At 41.7% G+C, this 20,896-nt stretch overlaps 2 protein-coding genes across 2 annotated transcripts in view; both read left to right on the top strand.

Moving 5' to 3' along the window:
- ADAT3 (adenosine deaminase tRNA specific 3) overlaps nucleotides 1-20,321 on the top strand; it is a 31,701-nt gene extending 11,380 nt beyond the window's left edge. Inside the window, exon 2 of the mRNA XM_051972255.1 lies at nucleotides 17,645-20,321. Coding sequence (XP_051828215.1) covers nucleotides 17,681-18,760 — 1,080 coding nt within the window. The 5' untranslated portion in view covers nucleotides 17,645-17,680 and the 3' untranslated portion in view covers nucleotides 18,761-20,321. The remainder of the gene's footprint in view (nucleotides 1-17,644) is intronic.
- SCAMP4 (secretory carrier membrane protein 4) overlaps nucleotides 1-20,896 on the top strand; it is a 66,775-nt gene that overhangs the window by 11,395 nt on the left and 34,484 nt on the right. The gene's annotated exons all lie outside the window — the stretch shown is intronic.

Here is a 20,896-nt window from a genome sequence, read left to right as displayed (position 1 = left end):
CAGCCTGGCCCGGACTCATCAGCCCGCCAAGCCCATCAGAGCAGCGGGCATCTGGAGCCCCCAGGGAGGAGCAAAGGCCCTGTCCTGGGGAGTGGCTCTGGCTTAAGGGACTGGCTTGAGGGCAGAACAGCTGGGGCTTTTCTCTAGAGGTTTTAGGGCCCAGTATGTTTACTGAGGTGGGGGGAGGAAGGAGGAGCAGAGAGCCAGCATATCCTTGGGGCCACCCAGGCTGGTAAGTTGTGGCCCAAAATGCTGTGGCAAAGAGGCTGTCTTTGGGGTTCCATAAAGAGAGCAAATAATAATGGCATTTATAGAATGCTTTAAGGTTTGCTGCTCGGCAGCTAGGTGACCCAGGGATGAGAGCCCAAGTCAGGAAGACTCGAATTCAAATGTGGTCCCAGACATTCACTGGCTGTGTGACCCTGAACCAGTCATTTCACCCTGTTTGCCTCAGTTTCCTTATCTGTAAAATGAGCTGGAAATGGCAAACGCCTGCAGGATCCCTGCTAAGAAAACCCCAGTTCATAGCCAGTGGGATCATGAGGAGTTTTGGCTGATAATTGAACAACAAAAGAAGTTTGCAAAGTAATTTACATATATTAGTGTTGTCTTATAACAAGAGAATTTAGGCTTGATGTAAGGAAACACTTTTAGATATAATGACAGTCAACACTATTGAGAAGGAGAAGTAGGTAGAAGTAGTAATAATAATAATATAGCATTTATAAAATATGTGAAGGTTTATAAAATACTCTACATTTGTTATTTCATTTGATCTTCACAGCATCCTTTGGAGACTATTTTATCCCCACTTATAGATGAGGAAACTGAGGCAGAATATAATTAATTGAGTTTCCCAGGATCATACAGGTAGGAGCCATCTGGGCAGGATTATTCACTATGGTACCTCGCTGCTTATGCAGAATTTATCCCTAATTGTGCATTTGAAAGGCTGTGTGTTAAAATAATGGCAGGATTAGGGAATACTGGGAATACATTCAGTTGCCAGGTACCAGGCATTCTGCTATATATTGAAGACATACAGTGAAATAATTCCTGTTTACATGGAGTTTATATTTTAATGAGAGACAACAGCTGTGTTACAAATCTATATAGATTAGATATAAAGAGGATTCCTATGAAGTCCCTGAATACAGAGACTTTGGGATGGAAGGCACTGGTAGCTGAGGGAGCAGCAAAGGCTTCCTTTGGAAGGTGTCACCTCAAATGCAGAGGTGAGGAGGGAGTGAATTCCAGGCCAAGAGCTGGTGCAAAAATGTGGAGGAGGAAGATTGAGTGGTATGTGTGAGGAACTTAGAAAAGGCTGGTTTGGCTGGTCCCAGAGTCATGGGAGGATAGGTTGGGGCCATGTTGTGGAAGGGCTTTAAAAGCTAAATGGAGGAGTTTGGACAAATGGCAATATAGTTTTCCCAGACTTTTTTTTTTTAAACTAGATTTTTATTGTTATCTTTTTGCATTGCCTCCATTTCCCTCTGTATCTCTCCCTCTACATCCATCCCACAGAGCCACCCCCTTATAACAAAGAAGTTTTTAGTTTGATTTGAGTTTTTAAAGGTAATTGGCATTGAGTTGCTCAGGATCATACAGCTGATGTCAGTTGTCTTAGGCTGCATTTGAATTCACAGGTTCTCCTGAATCCAAGGCCCTTACACATAGAACTTTTTTAAAAAGAGAAATCAAAAAGTCTGGGGAAAAAAGTAGTTAAACTAATTGATGGCATTGAAGTGGTTGTAACAATCTGTCTTATCTTATCTTTAAAGTTTTAAAATTAATATCTTTTGGGTTTGCATGACCTTACAAAAATTTCTCTTCCCTTTATTGTCCAGAGAACAAGCAATTTCTTGTAATAGAATGAGAGAGAAAAAAAGTTCCTCAAAATAAACACTTAACTGATTGCCGATATATGCAGTATTCTACTCCCATAGTTTCCTATCTCTCTAGTGAAGGGATTGAGGTACACTTTCTCACCTCTTTTGGGGCCTTGGCTATTATCATTGGGCAGGGTTCAGTCTAGAATTGTTGGTTCTTTCCATTTACATTGTAATCTTTGTATGTAGAAATCTCTTCAGTTTTCTCTGTTTTTTCATATTCTTCAATTATTTGATGCAATAATATAACAATTTAATAAAGTAAAAAATATACTTATCTATTCCCCAGTTGGCGGGTATTTATTTTGTTGCCAGGATTTGGCTGCGGCAACAGGGCATTCTACATATTCTGGTATATATGGAATCTTTTTTTTTCCCCACTAGCAGCAGGATCCCTGGGTAAGAGGTTTGGGTTTTGGTTTTTTTTTTTAGTTTTTTAGTTACTTTCTTAGAGTGATTCCAAATTACTTGAAACAATTCAAACTCCAAGAAGAAATATCTTGTTTTAAAAGAGAAATAATCACAGACTACAAGATAGTACTGTGGGGCCTGCTGTGGTGGCTTTACCGGGTTTAGGGTAATCGTTACTGGCTCAGCTGTTAAAATGTAGGTCCTCAATACATGTTGGGAACCAGAAGCAAGGTGGAACTTGGTTGAGATTGTCCTGCAGATCCAAAGAGACAGAGTGTGGCCGGCCTCTGCGGAAAAGAATCGTTAGCCCTGACCTTTGGTTTTCTGCTGCAACACTAAGACTCCACCTGGAGTAGAGTAAATAATGCCCCTCCTTTGGAGAATTAGGTCTCTGCTTAGCCAGCCAGTATTGGGGTGCAGCAGATTCTAAAGGCAGGCTGCTCAGAATCAGGCCCTTGGTAGCTGGGCACCTTGTGATGTCTCTCGCTTTCCCGTGTCAGTAAGGAGGTGGTTGGGGAGTCAAAGGCATTGAGAGGGGGTTCCTCCTGGTATGCTAAGGAAGATCCTTTGGAACAAGGCTTCTTCTCCCTTTTTAAGCCCTGGACCATTTTTGACAGCCAGGTTGGTGAAGCCAGTGAGTCCCTTCTCAAGATCTGAGTAACTGAAGGAAGTGTTTGGTTTGGCTGATGTATTTTTCTCCACTCCTGTTTTTAGTCCCCCTGAAATCCATCTCGTGATTTAAGCACTAAGAAGCTGTTTACTAAATCTTCATTGTTTGGACCATTTTTCTCTGTAGACACAAGAGGGGCTAAAAATTTCCGAGTCCCTGAGGATAAAGGGGGACAGGGCCTTCTGGTATTGGGGATCTCAGGACACTCACTCAAGTTTGCATTGATTCAAGAATAGTTAAAGCACATGGAAGAGAAGATTTGAAAGTTGTTCAATTAATAAAGTAAAAAATATACTCCACACCGTGGAGTTCTGAGCCCCCTCCCCCCTTTACACTGGAGACTTGTTAATATCTTCGCTTGTGCTTTGACGGCAGGTTTGGGGGACTGCAATGCCATTCATGTGGTTTCTGAGGCCTTTTTTCTTATTCTGGCTGCTACAGCCGTTGTCAACAGCTGCTACGCGTCATCACAGGCTTTAGGTTTGCCCCTCAGCACAGCTGGCGTGATTAGTTCCTCTTGTCCTGTTGGGGGGAAGACCGTGAACAAAAGCAGGGCCGCTGGCTCTTGGCATTATTGCCAAAAGAGTATTGCTCATAGACTCCTCCTTAAGGGATCTGAATTATTGACAGAATATTCATCCTTTTTTATTCTAATCATTATTTTCCTCCTAATCCATTTCTCTGGGACAGATACTGGAATCCTATCAAGCAACTCCTCTCAGCCCCCAGCAAAGCCCTGACCTTCCTCTGGCCTTCAGGCCTCCTCTGGAATTCTCACAGAGGCTAAAGGGGGCATGGATAACAACCAGATTCCCATCAATGCCCGGAGTAGTTGGCTGAGGGTCAGTGGTGATTTGGTGATCAGATCATGTCAGGTCAAGATCCTTATTTAGGAAGAGGAGTACAGGGAGGCCCCAGAAGGGCCTTAGGGACCATGGGGCAAGATAGTGGGTCTTGAAAGGCCTAAAAGGCCCCCTTTTATCTTTTTGCAAACATGGATCTTGGTGAGTAGAGAGTAAAGGAAGCAGCAGACCTGTGCAGGATTGCCCATTCGGGAACCCAGAGTTGGCCTTGAAGGTTTTGGGCTGGTTTTTTGGCTAGGCAATTCAGGTTAAGTGATTTGCTCCGTATCAAGTGTCTGAGGCTGGATTTGAACTCAGGGCCTTTGCCCTATCTACTGTGCTATCCAGCTGCCCCTGTAGGACTTCCTGTAACAATGAGTGAACTCCTTTGTCCGGAATCTCGTCCCCTTATCTAGTCCTTAGTGAACATATGTAGCAAACAAGCCATTGATCTAACAGGCCTTTGTTAGATGCCTTCTGGGTGTCAGGTATTGTGCTAGGAGCTTTCAGTCTAGCCTGGGAGACAAGTATACAATGCTTCTGTTTAGATATATAGAAAAGAGATGCTGAAATGGAGGGGGAGGGCCTGACAGAGGGTGGTGGCTGTGGCCATGAAGGAGAGGCACAGACCCAAGAGGTGTTTTGGACATAGAGATGATCCCTGGCTGGCTGTGTGAGGCAGGAGAGTGAGGAACATCTGGCTGGTGAGCCTGGAAGCTTACTGAACAATACTATTTCATAACATCTATAACAAGTTAACATAACTTATTCAGCCATTCTCTAACTGATGGGCGTCCATTCAGTTTCCAGTTTCTAGCCACTACAGAAAGGGCTGCCAAAACATGCACATGGGGGTCCCTTTCCCTCTTTTAAGATCTCCTTGGGATATAAGCCCAGTAGAAACACTGCTGGATCAAAGGGTATGCACAGTTTGATAATTTTTTGAGCATAATTCCAAATTGCTCTCCAGAATGGCTGGATGTGTTCACAATTCCACCAACAATGTATCAGTGTCCCAGTTTTCCCACATCCCCTCCAACATTCATCATTATTTTTTCCTGTCATCTTAGCCAATCTGAGAATTGTGTAGCGGTACCTCAGAGTTGTTTTAATGTGCATTTCTCTAATCAATAATGATGTAGAGCATTTTTTCATGACTATGATGGTTTTGTCTTCATCTGAAAATTGTCTGTTCTTATCCTTTGATCATTTATCAATTGGAAAATAGTTTGAATTATTATACATTTGAGTCAGTTCTCTACATATTTTAGAAATGAGGCCTTTATCAGAACCCCTGCATGTAAAATTTTTTTCCCAGTTTGTTGCTTCCCTTCTAATTTTGTCCGCATTGGTTTTGTTTGTACAAAAACTTTTTAACTTAATATAATCAAAATTATCCATTTTGCATTCCATAATATGCTCTAGTTCTTCTTTGGCTACAAATTGCTTCCTTCTCCACAGATCTGAGAGGTAAACTAAACTTTGTTCTTCTAATTTGCTTATAGTATCACACTTTTATGTCTAAATCATGAACCTATTTTGACCTTATCTTGGTATATGATGTTAGGTATGGGTCAGTGCCTAGTTTCTGCCATACTAATTTCCAGTTTTCCCAACAATTTTTGTCAGTCCTTATCCCAAAAGCTGGGGCCTTGGGGTTTGTCAAATACTAGATTACTGTAGTCATTGACTGTTGTCTTGTGAACCTAATCTAACCTATTCCACTGATCAATTACTCTATTTCTTAGCCAGTACCAGATGGTTTTAATGACTGTTGTTTTATAATATGATTTTAGTCTGGTACAACTAGTCCATCTGCATTTGCATTTTTTTTTTCACTAATTCCCTTGAAATTCTTGACCTTTTGTTCTTCCAGATAAATTTTGTTGTTATTTTTCCTAGCTCTGTAAAATAATTTCTTGGAAGTAGATTAATTTAGATAGTATTGTCATTTTTATTATATTAGCTTGGCCTACCCATGAGCACTTGATATTTTTCCAGTTAACTAGATCTGACTTAATTTGTATGGAAAGTGTTTTGTAATTGTGTTCATATAATTCTTGACTTTGTCTTAGAAGGTAGATTCCCAAATATTTTGTATTATCTACAGTTCTTTTAAATGGAATTTCTCTTTATATCACTTGCTGCTGGACTTTGTTGGTAACATAAAAATGGTGATGATTTATGTGGATTTATTTTATCCTGTGACTTTGCTAAAGTTGTGAACGGTTCTAGCAGGTTTTTAGTTGTGAATCTTAATGTTCAGCCAATCTCCTTTGCTTTCCAATATGCCAGGCCATTTCTCCAAGGGTTTATGGGCAACATGGTGTCATCTGCATGTTATCTAGGCTTAATAGCCAGGAGGGACCTTATGGCTCACCCCTTCACTTTACAGGTCAAGAAACAGGCTCAGAACTGAACAGCTGGTAATTATGGGAAGCCGGAGTTGAGCCCAGGACTTTCTCCACTACCTAGATGTCCCAGGCCCCAACCTGATATGGGACATAACACTAGAGAGGACTTTGACTTCTGCGGGTCGTAGACATTCACAGAACATAAGAGAAACACCTCTAAGTGGTTTACCTTGTGAGTGAGTCCAACTCTGAAAGCCTCTCCCAGAATCTCCCAAGGTCTCTCACCCTTGGTTGGCTCTGGGGGCTGACGGGGAAGCTGTGCTGTGGAGGCCATGTTTGCAGGAGGTGTTGCTCTGAGTTATGGGACCCCAAGGACTGACGTGCAGACACGTAAGGCCTAGTTTTTATTAGTCAGCAGGAGGTGGAAGTGGAGAGGAGCCCAGATCTCGTCAAGAACCAGGACCCAGGGGACAGTGGGAATCACTGAGCTAGCCCTTCTGTAGTAAAGAAACAGGCTTGCCTGAGCTCATCGAGGCCGAAGTGACCAATCGAGCCAGGATTTGCTCACACTCGAGCCTGGGTCAGGCTTCCTCATGGTGGTCTTTTGGACATTAGTATCAACATATTTCTTATAGAGCCAACAGTCATGTAACTATCCAATTCCTTCACGTTTCAAATAAAACCGTATACTCTTCAGAAAATACTTGTCAGGCATTCATGCTTTGTGAACTTTATTTGATGAACCAAAACTGCTTAGATATAGGATGTTACCCCAGAAAAGGACTCTGGAAATCGATATTGCCTAAGCTATGCCAGGAGGTCCTAAGGGATTTTATGCACTTGTTTCAATACCTATGATATTTTTCCACCCCTGAAATGTTAAATATGAAATTATGCATACAAGAAAAGCATTTTACATGTGTAGCTGTTTTTCCACTGAAAAATAAGCTTTTTCTTTCTAGATTTTCCCAATCTTCTGTATTCTGAGGGCATTCTAGTTGTTTCCCTCTCCTCACTCCTTAAGCAAGTATTTGTGGGTTTTATCCTTTTATTTGAACCCTCACACATTCAGAGATGCCATTACTACCTGTCCATAAATACATTTACTTTTCTAAGAGTAATAGCAGCTGTTTTGTAGCCAAAGTCAGGGATAATCTAGAACCAGTTGCTAGTACCCATGGAATTAAATAGAATGTAAGTAGTGGAAGAAGACTTGCTGCTGATGTGGAGCTGAGCCTTTGCGGAGGATGCCTGGGAGAACATGGACTTTTTAAAGTATGGCCCAGGATGAGATGGGTTGTGGTTTGTTGGTAGTGATGGAGGGAATACCCCCATTGGTGAGAACACCGTTGACTTGTAATTAATAGCAACAATGATTTCTTACATTTATAAGACCTTGCTTTTCCAAGTAACATTTAGGTTTTTGTATCTCCTTTGCTCTTCCAATATCAGTTGGAGTAAAGAAGGGAGGTGGAGAGCCATTTTGAGAAGTGATGTTCACACCCAGGAGTAAGAACAGAAATAATGATTTAAATGTAGAAACTCTGAATGTACTGTTTTCAACATGTGTATTTGGTGAGCTGTAAATTTCAGTAACTATAATATTTCCTTTTATCTAGTGTTAGTGCCTTAGCCTAAAAACAGTTGATCCATTCTACAGGGTTGATTATTGTCATTCCAGTAAATGAGTATGGTTTGGAATATTTCCAGATCTTCACAGACTAATTGGAATATGAGAAACCTACAGCTGAAAAAGATGTTTCCATGAATCATCCATTCTAGTCATTTGTCACTATGCCCAGCAACCTTGGCAACTAGGAAGTCAATCAGTTTATGAAAAAAGTACTACTAACCAGTTTTTGGGACAAAAAGAGGTTTGGTTGATGGAACTGGGACTACATAACTTGGATAAGGGAAGGCTGGGGCACTTGATTGCTGCCCTCAGATTTTTGAGGAATTGTTCTTTTGGACCTAGGATAACTATGTTCATTAGAGCACAGATCAGATGTCAGCTCAATAGGAGAAATTCCAGCTAATAATTAGAGCTTTACATAAAGAAAATGGGCTCTCTAACCCAGTAATACTTCAAGCCTGTGCTCACAGTACCAGAGGCAGAGCATCTGTCTTCCTCCCTTTAGAAAATATGCCCATTTGTGCTCTGGTATAAAGCTGTAGGGCATCTATTTCCTGAGTTACATCTGTACTTGTGAGTCTTCTGTACTTCACCAATGGCCTGTTTCCTCTTCATGGGGCTTTCCTACATCTCAATATTAATTCCTGTTTGGAAGTTTGTAAGTATATTCGCATATAGATGTAGTAAAGGAGAAGTAGAGCAATTTGAGAGATAGAGCATTGAATTTATTTCTTTTTTTTCCCCTCAGTATTTTTTTTCTAAAAACATGTAAAGATAGTTTTCAACATCCATTTTTTTCAGTAATATTTTTCCAAAGATATGTAAAGATAGCTTTCAACATTCATTTTTGTAAAACTTTGTGTTCCATATTTTTCTCCCTCCCTTACTTCCCTTCTTCCCAAGACAGCAAGCATTCTGATATAAGTTAAACATTTACTTTCCTTTTAAATCTATTTCCATATTTCTCATACCGTATAAGAAAAGGCAGTCCAAAAAAGAAAAAAGAAAAAAAAAACAGGAGAAAAAGCAAGCAGACAAAAAAAAAAAAAAAAAAAAGATGAAAATACATTAAGTACCCATAGTTCTCTCTCTGGATGCAGATGACATTTTTCATCTCAACTCTATTGGAATTGTCTTGGATCACTGTATTGCTAAAAAGAGCCAAGTCTGTCATAGTTGATCATCGCACTGTATACAGTGTTTTCTTGTTTCTACACACTTCATTTAGCATCAGTTCATGTATGTCTGTCCAGACCTTTCTGAAATCATCCTGCTGATTGTTCCTTTCTTTCTTTCTTTTTTGCTGAGGCAATTTGGGTTAAGTGACTTGGCCAGGGTCACACAGCTAGGAAGTATTAAGTGTCTGAGACCAGATTTGAACTCAGGTCCTCCCGACTTCAGGGCTGATGCGCTATCCACTGAGCCACCTACCTGCTCTTGTTGGTCATTTTTTACAGAATATTCCATCACATTCATATGCCACAGTTTATTCAGCCATTGTCTAATTGATGGGCATCCCCTCACTTTCCAATTTCTGGCCACTATAAAGAGGGCTGCCACAGACATTCTTGCACATATGGGGCCCTTTCCCTTTTTATGATCTCTGGGATACAGGCCCAGTAGACACTGCTGGATCAAAGGGTGTGCACAGTTTGATAGCCCTTTGTTGAGCATTGAATTTAGAGTTGGAGAACCTGGGTTTAATCTGACTGCCACTTAGTGGCTGTGTATAACCATAGACAAAGCATTTCTTCTCTGAACCTGTTTCTTCACCTTTGAATTGAGAGTATTAATACTTTCTCAACTCTCAGATTTTTGAGTTTTATAAACTTGAAATTCTGAATCATTGTGTTAGTGGAAGGTCAGAATGGGAACTAAGGGCAGGTAGCTGCTTTAAAAAATGCTTTTTAATAAAATTTTAATACATATGCGTATTTTTCATGCTAAAAAACCCTCTACTCTACAGGAAACTTTAGAATGTAGTTTAAAATGTCATCTTGCTTGTGTTAGTGTGGAGATTTGCTGTCATGGACAGTGTCCTTCCTTTGAGTCAGATAACTTGGGACTTTCGGCAGGGGCTGTGTGACCCTAAAGCAGCTGATTAACCTAAAATCAGTTGCATCATCTGTAAAATGGAGGTAATGATTAGCAATGTCTACCCCATAGGGTTCTTGATGAGGAAAGCTTTTTGTAAGTCTTCAGAGAACTCTGGAGGTGTGAGTTACTGCTGTTGTGCCAGGGAGTGGGCAGCTCCCACAGGACGGACGCCTGAGGAAAGTCTTTCATTTCTACTGCTTCCCGTCCTCATTCATTAATTAATTATTAATTATCCATCAAACATGTATCAGATTATCTGGTTGCAGAGAATTGGGAGAAGAAATAGACTCCTAGTAGAGTCTGCTAGGTGAGACCCAAACACAGATGAATTATAACAATAAAATACTAGCTCTGTGACCCTGGATAAGTCACTTCACTTTTATTTCTTTTTCTTTTTTTTCTTTTTCAATTTTTTTCCTTTTTGATCTGATTTTTCCTGCAGCAGGATAATTGTATAAATATGTAGACATATATTAGATTTAACATATTTTGAACCATATTTAGCATATATTGGATTACTTGCCATCTAGGAGAGGGAGCGGGGAGAAGAGGGGAAATTGGAACACAAGATTTTGCAAGGGTCAGTGGTGAAAAATTATCCTTGCATATGTTTTTTTTCTTTTCTTGCATATGTTTTGAAAATAAAAAGCTTCTATAAAAAAAAAGAAAAAAGAAAAATCAATTCAAAAAGGAGAAAAAAACAAAACGCAAACAACAACAAAAAAAGTGAAAATACTATGTTGTGATCCATATTCAGTTCCCACAGTCCTCTCTCTGGGTGTAGATGGCTTTCCTCATCACGAGATCATTGGAACAGGCCTGAATAATCTCATTGTTGAAGAGAGCCACACCCATCACAGTTGATTAGCACATAATCTTCTTGTTGCTATGTATGATGATCTCCTGGTTCTGCTCATATCACTCACATCAGTTCATGTAAGTTGCTCCAAATCTCTCTGTAGAGATATCCATTCTGCTGGTCATTTCTTACAGAACAATAATATTCCATAACATTCATATACCATAATTTATTCAGCCATTCTCCAACTTATGGACATCCACATAGTTTCCAGTTTCTAGCCGCTACAAAAAGGGCTGCCACAAATGTTTTTGCACATGTGGATCGTTTTCCCTCCTTGAGTATGCACATTTTGATATCCATTTGGGCATAAGAACCACTGCTCTTTAAGGAATCTTTACCAGTGTGGAAATTGCACTAGTCATCCTCTGTAGCAGTGAGGATACCTTGCGGGACTCTTTCTACTTTGTGCTTCCTTTGATGTTACTGGTCAGAGTAGGGTCCCACAAAGTTACCCCGTTACAGCTTCAAAAAAAACCTCATGTTGATTTTAAAATATGCCCAGGAAAACTGAGTGGAGCCATCAGATGAAAAATGACTGAATAAGTTATGGTATATGAATGTTATGGAAAATTATTCTCTAAGAAATGATAAGCAGGTTGATAAGGGTGGGGATGTGGGAAGGGAGGAGAAAAAATTTGGAACATAGGGTTTTGCAAAGGTGAATGTTGAAAACTATCTTTGCATATATTTTGAAAATAAAAAAGCTATTATTAAAAAAAGAAAGAAACTAAACCCCAAAAGAATTATTGACATATTCCAATGTCAATTGGAATAGACAGATTCTATATGAAGATCCATATGGATCCATATGGAAAATGTTGAGAGTGCCTATATTCTAATAAAATCCAAAAAAAAAAAAAAAGGCTGAAAATCAAATAAAATAAAACAATATGCCCAGGAGACACTTTCTTGTAGAAGAGCTTCAAAGCAGCATCTGCTGGAGCAAACCCAGTCTTAGGGTCAGTAGCCGATGGGCACTGTTATAGAACTAAAGAAGTGCCCGTCTGAAGAATATTGCTGAAGAGAGAGAAAAAGGAGAACCTGCAGGTGGCCGTCATGGTGGGGATGGAAGACCCCAGCTGGCCAAGGCTCCCCAAACTCTGGGGTTTTGCAGGGCTTGGTTGTGCCCAGACAAAGGCAAGTTCTGTCCTCGGGTTATTTTTGTCCTGGGCCTGCCACGGGCGGCTGCCCTGCTTTGCATGGGGCAAAAAGATGGCTTAGCCTCCACTTTCATATTTGGTCCCTAGAACAACCCTTTAGTTGAGCTCTTACTCCTTGTCTGATTGCTTGTCCCTCCAGGCTGACTGCTCTGGTGAGAAAGACCAGGGCCCAGTCCAATCCCTGTGACCCCAGGTAGCTCGTTTTGTTTCTCTGCGTCTGCATCAGAGATTCCTGACTTTGGGGCATCCTGGACCCTTTTGGCAAGGCTAGTGAAGCCTTGGACCTCTTCTCAGGAGGGTGGCTTTAAACACATAAGAAATTATTAGTTTCCAGGTGATGCAGTGGGTAAAGCTTTGGGCCTGGCCTCAGACACTTAATTAGCTGTATGACACTGGGCAATTCAACCATTATTTGGGCAACTCGACCTTTATATAGCTCCATAAAAAATGGGAAAAATTATAATAATAGAACCAATCACTAGGGGTTATTGTGAGGAGCAAATGAAATAATACTTGTAAAATGCTTTGTATAATTAATGGATGCTTTTTTATATATTGAAATAATTATTAAAATATTTTTTAAAACAAAGTCAGCTTAAAAATTCTCTCCCCACCCCCTACTATGTGGTCTCTGAAGTCCCTTCCTTCTTTAATATGTTTCTTATTTTTGTTTTATTAAAAATTGAGAATGATAGTTTATGATTATCAATTAGGGAGTGGTGGTGAGCCAGGCTTGAGATATCTGAGTGGTTAGTTAAAGCTTTGCACCTATATTAAAACCAACTCCAGAATCATTCTCATGATGATACGTTTCATTTTGTGTGAAAATAACACTTTCCTTCCCTTGCCTTGCTCCCTCTCTTATCAACAACTCATCTGAGTCACATTCAAACTTAAAATGCTAACAAAATCAGACTTCAAGGAGTTTGGTGGGAACACGAAAGTAACAACAGTGAATCTGTTTTTCTCTTTGTCCTTTGAGATGGTCTTTTTTTTTTTTTAAATTAAAGTTCTTTTTCCCAAAACATATACATAAATCATTTTCAACATTCACCCTTGCAAAACCTTGTGTTCTAATTTTTTTCCTCTTCTTCTCACCCCCTCCCCTAGACAGCAAGTAATCCAATATACAATTCTTCTATATTTATTTCCATAATCATCACACTACACTAGAAAAATCAGATGAAAAAATGAGAAAGAAAACAAAATGCAAGCAAACAACAACAATGAGTGAGAATACTATGTTGTGATCCCCGCTCAGTACCCACAGTCCTCTCTCTCTGGGAGCAGATAAAATGGTCTTTCGGCTCATTTGGGGGATGCTTCAAGGACTTTCTGCATCTCTTTAGAGTGACACCATCCTTTATTACAATAAAAAAGAAGGGAAAGAAAGCAGTTCAGTACTTCAGCTGACTGACCAGGTGTATGTAGTACACCCACAAAGAAAGAAGGGAGGTAACATTTTCCCCTCACCTTGTTCCTCGCAACTTCCTAATGGGCACCTTTCATTCTGTCCAGACCAGAGACCATCACTGTCTTATAAAATAACTGAGAGTTGGGTTTATATTTGGACCTTGATACTTCTTAGTTAAGTGACTAGGGAAGAGGAAGACCATTATTTTGCCTCTTCGTGTGGTTTTACCATAATGTTGTAGATCTTCAAGTGGTGTATAATTCTAAGATGCTCCCACCGCCCTCCCTTGTAACTTTCCCTCCTATGACTTTTAGATACAGAGTTTCTTCATGATATTTTGCCCTGATGTTTTGTGTGTCCAATATGTCTCCTTAACTGACGGTAACTCCTAGGGTACAGGATGGGGTTTTGTACCTCACTACTTAACGTAATGTCAAGACATACTAAGCACTTGATAAATGCGTGTTGATTAATTGGTAACATTAAAAATGATTTTAAATTGTATTCTGAGTTTTCTACAGAAATTGGTTTAACTTGTCATTGTTGTTAATTCTTTTCAGGATCATTAAGTGCCATTGGTCTGGGTTGTATGCAGGATCCTAGATTCCAGGCCCTAGGGATGAAAAAAATTATAGTTTCTGCTTTCATTGAAATCACACTCTAATGGGGAGAATCACTTAAATAGACAAATTAGTATGTTTACAAGCAGAATGGGATGTAAGGAGAAGGGAAAGGTCATTTTTACCGAGAGGTGATCAAGGAAGGTTGGCAAGAGGGACTCCATCTTGAATTTTCAATAGAGGTGCTCCAGCACTTGGAGTATATAAGCAACTTGTTTGTGAAAATTGTGATAACCAGAGATTGATCAGGGCAGGCTGACGGCATGATGCAAACCTTTGTCAGATATAAAATAGGCAGTTTACCAAATGTATGCAAAGCCCCTGTAGGCCCATTGGCACAAGTATCTTGGGTGTTGACTGGATAGTGATAATGTGGTCCTGAAGTGGACTGGCCAGACTAACCCTAAAAACAAGCCCTTCTGAACTGAGCTCTCCACTGCTGGGGACAAGCAGGCCTGATGGTGCAGTACAGACCAAAGGTCCCCCCTCAGCTGTGCTGTGCTGAGGGCCCCCTTGGAACAAGCCCCCCAAAGCAGACTGAGAAGCCCCAGGAGGAGGCCTGAGGAGACTGCCTCAGAACCAGAACTCCCCAGCCCAGACCCGGCAGGCGGAAGGGGGGGCCAACTACCTCATCCTCTGAGAGGGGCTTGTGAGATTGTCCCCGGGAACTGCTGTCTGGTGGGCAATCCCCATTGGCCAGCCTTGGGGCAATTAAGTGCATTCTCTTGTGGGAGAAAAGGCTTTTCCCTTGTCTCCCGATGGAATGTTGTCTTCCTTTTGTATGTGTAAGTTTAACTTGAGCAGAGCATCTTCTGCCTAAGCCCTTCTCTGTGTTGTGTGCTCAGGATGGTGCAGGTGCCCTGGATACCTGCCCTCCAGAAGCCCAGGGTGGGCAGCAGAAGCAGCTCTGCCTCTAGGACTGGAGAGGGTCAGGAGGGAAGAAGTGTATTCCAGGCTTGGGGTGCCATGAAATAAAGGAACCAGACCTGGCCAGCTCTCTCAAACCCTTGGAGGGCTGGGGAAAATGCAGCGCTCAATAATTAGCCTACCCTGGCATTTCACAAAGGTTGAAAGTAGAAATTTAAGGAAGAAACGAGGGCAGGCCTTGTGTCTATTGTTGCTTTGGAGAGAAATGAGTTCTAATGAACTAAAAATAACTGAAAAGAAAGGAGAAGGTTGGTTATTTTTTGCAGTTCCCAGATTTCAAAGGGACCCTTTCAACGAGTGATGCATATGCTTGTGTCATGCTGACTCAGTTGTGTTCAGCTGCAATGGTACCTATTGTGTGCTGAGGATGTTGCTGGCTAAGGGCTGGGCCAGATCTTTCAAGGGGCTTTGGCTGTTGCTAGAGTCATGTGCGGAGTTTTTAGAAACCCAGGCTAATAATCCAGCATGCGGTGATGGAGGCTGGTAACCAGAAGCTATGATATCGTGGCCAAGTCATTTGCCTCTTCTGGAACTCATTTTCTTCTCCGTGAAATGAGGAAATCAGACTGAATCACCTCTAGGGTCTATTCTGGGTCTACATTTTATGATTTAGGCTTTTTGGTAGTTCAAGCTTTGACAACACCACCAAATCAGCTTAAAAAAATTTTTTTTGCTACCTTTTTAAAAAATTTTTCTTTATATCACCAAAAATTTTCCCAGTGCTTCTCTCCACTGAGTCATCCCATAAAGTAGATATTTTTTAAGGAAGGAAAAAAAGAGAAGAGAAAAAAATCAGTAAAACTGATACATCAAAAAAATCTGGCAGACTATCCCTACCAAATCCCAACTTTGTAGACACCCATTTCTGCAGAGTGGTGAGGGGGAAGGGAAGGTGTTTTCTCATATAGCTTCTTTGGAATTTGCTTTTTAAAAAAAAATCTTACTTATTTCATGAAATATTTCCCAATTACATGTAAAAAAAATTGTCATTTTAAAAAATCTTGAATTTCAAATTTTCTCCCTCCTTGAGAAGGCAAGCAATTTGATAGATTATACATGCAAAGTTGTACAAGACTTATTTTAGCCAGCGCTATTTATTTTATTTTATTTTATTTTATTTGGTTCTTTCCATTTCCATTATAATGGTCATTGTATCTGTCATTTTCTTAGTGCTTCTATCATTTAATATCTTTTCCAGTTTGTGGGGTAAGAATTGAAATGTCTGGACTTAGGCATTTCTCTTATTAATGATGTGGAGCATTCTTTCATCAGTCATCTTAATAGAAAAATCCTACAATTATTAGCACTCTTTTGAAATGACTTTGTATGTATTTTTTATTTACTTGCTTACACATTGTATCTCCTTGTAGAAAGTAAGCTTCCTAAGGGTAGAAATTTTCACAATTGTCTTTATATCCCCACAGCAATCATAGAGCCTGGCACATTGTAGATACTTAATAAGTAAAATAATAATGATCCCTTTACCCCTTCTGTAGCACTTTTAAGTTTTACAGGGCATCTTGCTCACAACTACACTGTGCAGATATTATTATCTTCATTTACAACTGAGCAAATTGAGACTCATAATTAAGGGGATTTGACTAAAGTCACATAACTAATAAGAAGGATGGGAATGAGATTTGAACTCGAGCCTTTCAGACCTAAAACTTATATTCAGACAGATTCCTAGACTCTTCAGTTCTTTTCATTCTATTATCATTAACAGAATCTCATCAGTAGAAAGGAACCTCAAAAACCATCTTGTCCTTCAACCCAAATCCAAGTGAGAATCCTCTTGACAACAAGAACTCTAACTTACTTGAAGATAAGCCTGGTTCTGCCCTCTGGGGCCAAAAGAATAATTTTTTTTAAATTGAGAATTAGAATACATTTATTTCTCTATTTTTCTCTAGCTATTATCTTAATTATATCTCACCAAATATCTTTTAGATAGTATTTTAATTTTTTCCAATTACATATAAAGATAATTTTAAACATTTGTTTTTTGAAATTTTGAGTTCCAAATTTTCTCCGTTCTTTACCTCCCGCCTCCTAAAATGGTGAGCAGTTTGTTATAGGGGATGTATGTATAATTAATTATGTTAGCTCCACGCCTGGGCAAGCCTCTTAAGCTCTTGTGGCATCTGTGTCTTCGTCTGTAAAGGAGGCCGCTGGCTGTGACTGCTCAGATTTGGTCCTCCTCGCTGGGCTCTCACTTGCAGAGCTGCAGGGGGTCCCAGAGCTCGTCTAGACTAGCTCCCTCGTTTTTCAGGTGGAGAAACTGAGGCTCAAGTGTGGAAATGGATCGTCTCCAGTACCTGCCTAGCTAGAACTAGGATGCAGCTGTGAACAAGGGTGATGGGAGCTGTGGCTCATCGCCACAAGGGGACAGGCCCTGGGAGGACTCAGCCACCAGCGAGCAGACCCTATGAAGAACTGGGGGTCCCATCTCCTTTAATGATCGCCGAGCATTTTGGGTACATTTTCTCAGTTGAGCTTCCCAGCAACCTGGGGAACCATAGGTATTGCCGTCCCCATTTTACAGATGAGAAAACTGAGACTCAGAGGTGAAATGATTTGCCCTTGACCCCTAATGCATGATTAGTGTCAGAGGTGAGATTGAACCCAGTTCTTCCTGACCCAGTGTCCGGTACTGGGCCCACTTTGTGGCACTGTCTCCGTGTGAGCGTGGCTTTGCTTAGGCCCACCTGCTGTCCTCCTCCGACTGACAGATGTTGCTCTCCTCCGATCTCTGTCTCCCACAGTCAGAGTCTTTGCGGCCCACTCTCTCAGCGAGGAAGATGGACCGTGTCCTGTGCCCGGGGGAGCGTGGCGAGGAGAAGGGTTCGGTAACGGAGCACAGAGCGCTTCCCTGGCAGATCTTCCCCGTGCTCTCAGATCAGCAGTCTCAGGGCGTTGAGCTGGCCTTGGCGTACGCGGTGCCCATCCTGGACAAGAAGAAGACCTCGCGCTTGGTGAAGGAGGTGTCCGCCCTCTACCCCCTCGAGGGCCAGCAGCATCTCAAGAGGGTGCGCGCCTGCCCAGAGGAGGCCAGCCCCCACCCGCTGGAGATGCTGGTCTGTTTGGCCAGGCCTGGGAAGGAGCAGGCCGAAGGCCCGCGCTCGCTCTCCGAGCTCCTGCCCGACCAGCAGGTGGACCGCCGCGGCCTCGGGGAGCCCTTCCTGGTGCACGTGCCTGCCCGCCCCCCTTTGACGAGGACGCAGTTTGAGGAGGCCAAGTTCCACTGGCCCACGGCTTTCCATGAGGACAAGTACGTCACCAGCGCCCTCGCCGGGCGCCTCTTCTCCCGGGAGGAGAAGGTGAAGATGCAGGCGTACATGAGGCGAGCCATCGGGGCGGCCCGGCAGGGGGCGGAGCAGGGCATGAGGGCCGTCGGGGCCGTGGTGGTGGATCCGGCCACGGAGGCCGTGCTCGCGGTGGGCCACGACTGCAGCACTGCCTCGCGCCCCCTGCTGCACGCCACCATGGTGTGCATCGACCTGGTCGCCCACGGGCAGGGCAGGGGCACCTACAGTTTTCAGGCTCACCCGGCTTGCACCTTCTCACCGCCGGGGAGCAGAGAGGCCCCGGCCTCCAAGGCTGCCCGCGCCGGCCGAGTGCGGAAACTGGAAGCCAGAGACGACGGGCTGCCCTACATCTGCACCGGCTACGACCTTTATGTCACCAGGGAGCCGTGCGTCATGTGCGCCATGGCCCTGGTGCACTCCCGCATCCAGAGGGTCTTCTACGGGGCAGCGTCGCCCGACGGCGCGCTGGGCACCAAGTTCAAGATTCACACCAGGCCAGACCTCAATCACCGCTTCGAGGTGTTCAGAGGCATCTTGGAGGACCAGTGCTGTTCCCTACTCAGAGAGAGCTAAGCAGACAGCCGGGCTGCCAAGCGGCTTCTGCTTTTTCTCGCCCACTCCCCCCTTTCCATCCCGGCAGAGTGAGGCCCGTTGGTCTCTCCCGGGGGCCTGGGGACTCTTCCTTTCTCTTCCCGGTGTTAGTTCCCCTGAGGGGAAGCCACGGGGCCCTTCTCCTGCCCCTCTTTTTATGATCTGGCTGTTTGTCACTCAAGACAAAAATTCAGTGAGGAGTCAGAACATCCCTTCTTATATTTATGGCTGTGGTTAGATTTCTTACTGGCCAATTTCACCTGGAAAATAATTTGCATGCCCTCCTTGTGATCATGCAAATTCAGTCCGCGGCTGTCCGGATGGAGCTTGTACTGCGTAGCGCTCCAAACTGAGGGTCCTTGTTGGAGTGTAGGACCTCTAGCAGCATGGTGAAGTGGGAGAACCATTATTGTGTTTTTAAATCTAGAAAATCCTGGGGGTGACTTTTTATAATAACTATGATTGTCTTTTGTTAAATTATGAAAAACAAACCTTGAAATAGCAAAATAAAAATAAGAAATAAATTTGGATCATTGCCAGAACGTAACAGTCATCGGAAACATGGATAAAAACGTTTTATTTCTGAGATATTTAGTGTGACAGTACTTGCACTATCTACCTCGCAGGATTGATGTGGAAAAACCCTTTTGCAGATCTTCAAGTGCCATGCAGATGTAGGAGGCCTGGGTACCATGCAACCATACCTGTATTAATTATATTTCCTAAGTATCTGTGATGTACCATCTCCATGAAGCAGTGGGTGAGGCTGAGCAGTGTGTCAAACTGGGGATCATTTGTGAAGCACATTCCACATGTGTGGAAAGGAGATTGCTGTAGAACCCAGGAGCTTATTAGATCAAAGTTGAATTCAGTTCAATAAATGTTTGTGTTTTTTTTTAATTAAAAAGAAATTTTCTTTGACAATGTTTTTATCACTTCTGTTTTCCACTTATCCCTCCCAAAGCCATCCCCCAAAGAGCTATTTGTGATAGTAAAGAAGAAAAAGAGAGAAATAAAGGAGAAAAAATTCTTGAACCAACTACCATGGCAAAAAAAAATGTATCTCACCTATTCAGTGTTCCACACCCATGGTCCATCACTTTTGTAATGAAGTGGGAAGGAACTATCTGTCCCACATTAGAATGGAGGCTCTTTGAGAGTAGGGACTCTTTTGCTTGTCTTTGTATCCCTCTAGAGCTTGACACAGAGTAAGTGTTTAACAATACTATTTTTGACATACCTCTTTATATAAAAATACCTTTTTTATCTTTTTTGTTTGGAGCCAAACTTGGCTCCAAGTAATTTTGAAACATTCATTTCCAGTTATTTGGTTATTACTGTTGTATACATTTTTTTCCATCGTTCTGCTTATTTTCCTTTGAATCAATTCATATGTTCTATGTTTTTCTGTGTTCATTATTTGTTGTTTGGCACAGCACTATAAAAGTCCATAATATTCATAAATCACAATTTGTTTAACCATTCACCAATAAGTGGACATCTACTTTGTTTCTAATTCTTTGCTCCCATAAAAAAAAAATATATAAATATTTTGGTGTACATGAAGCTTCTTTCTTTCTTTTCTTTTTTTTCTTTCTTTTTTTTTTTTTTTTTTTTTTTTTTTTTGGTGTTGTTCATTAACAATCCTTAGGCCTTGTACCTAGCAGTGGAGTCTCTCTGGGTCAAAGGGCATGAATTTTCTGAATAATTGCAAAATGCTTTTCAAAATGATTTAACCAGTTTACAGCTCTATCAGTAATGTATTAGTGCATCCATTTCCCACAGCTTGCTTTCAGCATTGACAATTCCATCACCAGTCATTTATTCAATGACTACATATAAGACTCTGTGCTAGACGTGGAAAATGAAAGACAAAAATAAAATAATCTTTGCTCCTAATAAGGAGCATTTTATTAGAGTGATATATCACGTCTACTGATCAGTAGCTGCTAAATAACTACCAAAACATTTTGGAAGGATTTTTTGTAAGTGATGGCCCGTAAGCTGAACCTTAAAGGACACAAAGGATTCTAAGAGGTGTAATTTGTGAATGAGTGCATTTCAGGCATGGGGTAGCATGAGAGGTGTGAGAGAGAGGATTGCATTGGAGGAACAGCT

Source organism: Antechinus flavipes, chromosome 1, assembly GCF_016432865.1.
Source record: "Antechinus flavipes isolate AdamAnt ecotype Samford, QLD, Australia chromosome 1, AdamAnt_v2, whole genome shotgun sequence".
Classification (NCBI taxonomy): Eukaryota; Metazoa; Chordata; class Mammalia; order Dasyuromorphia; family Dasyuridae; genus Antechinus; species Antechinus flavipes.
Note: the sequence above shows the minus strand (reverse complement) of the source record. Positions and strands in the feature narration are given on the sequence as shown.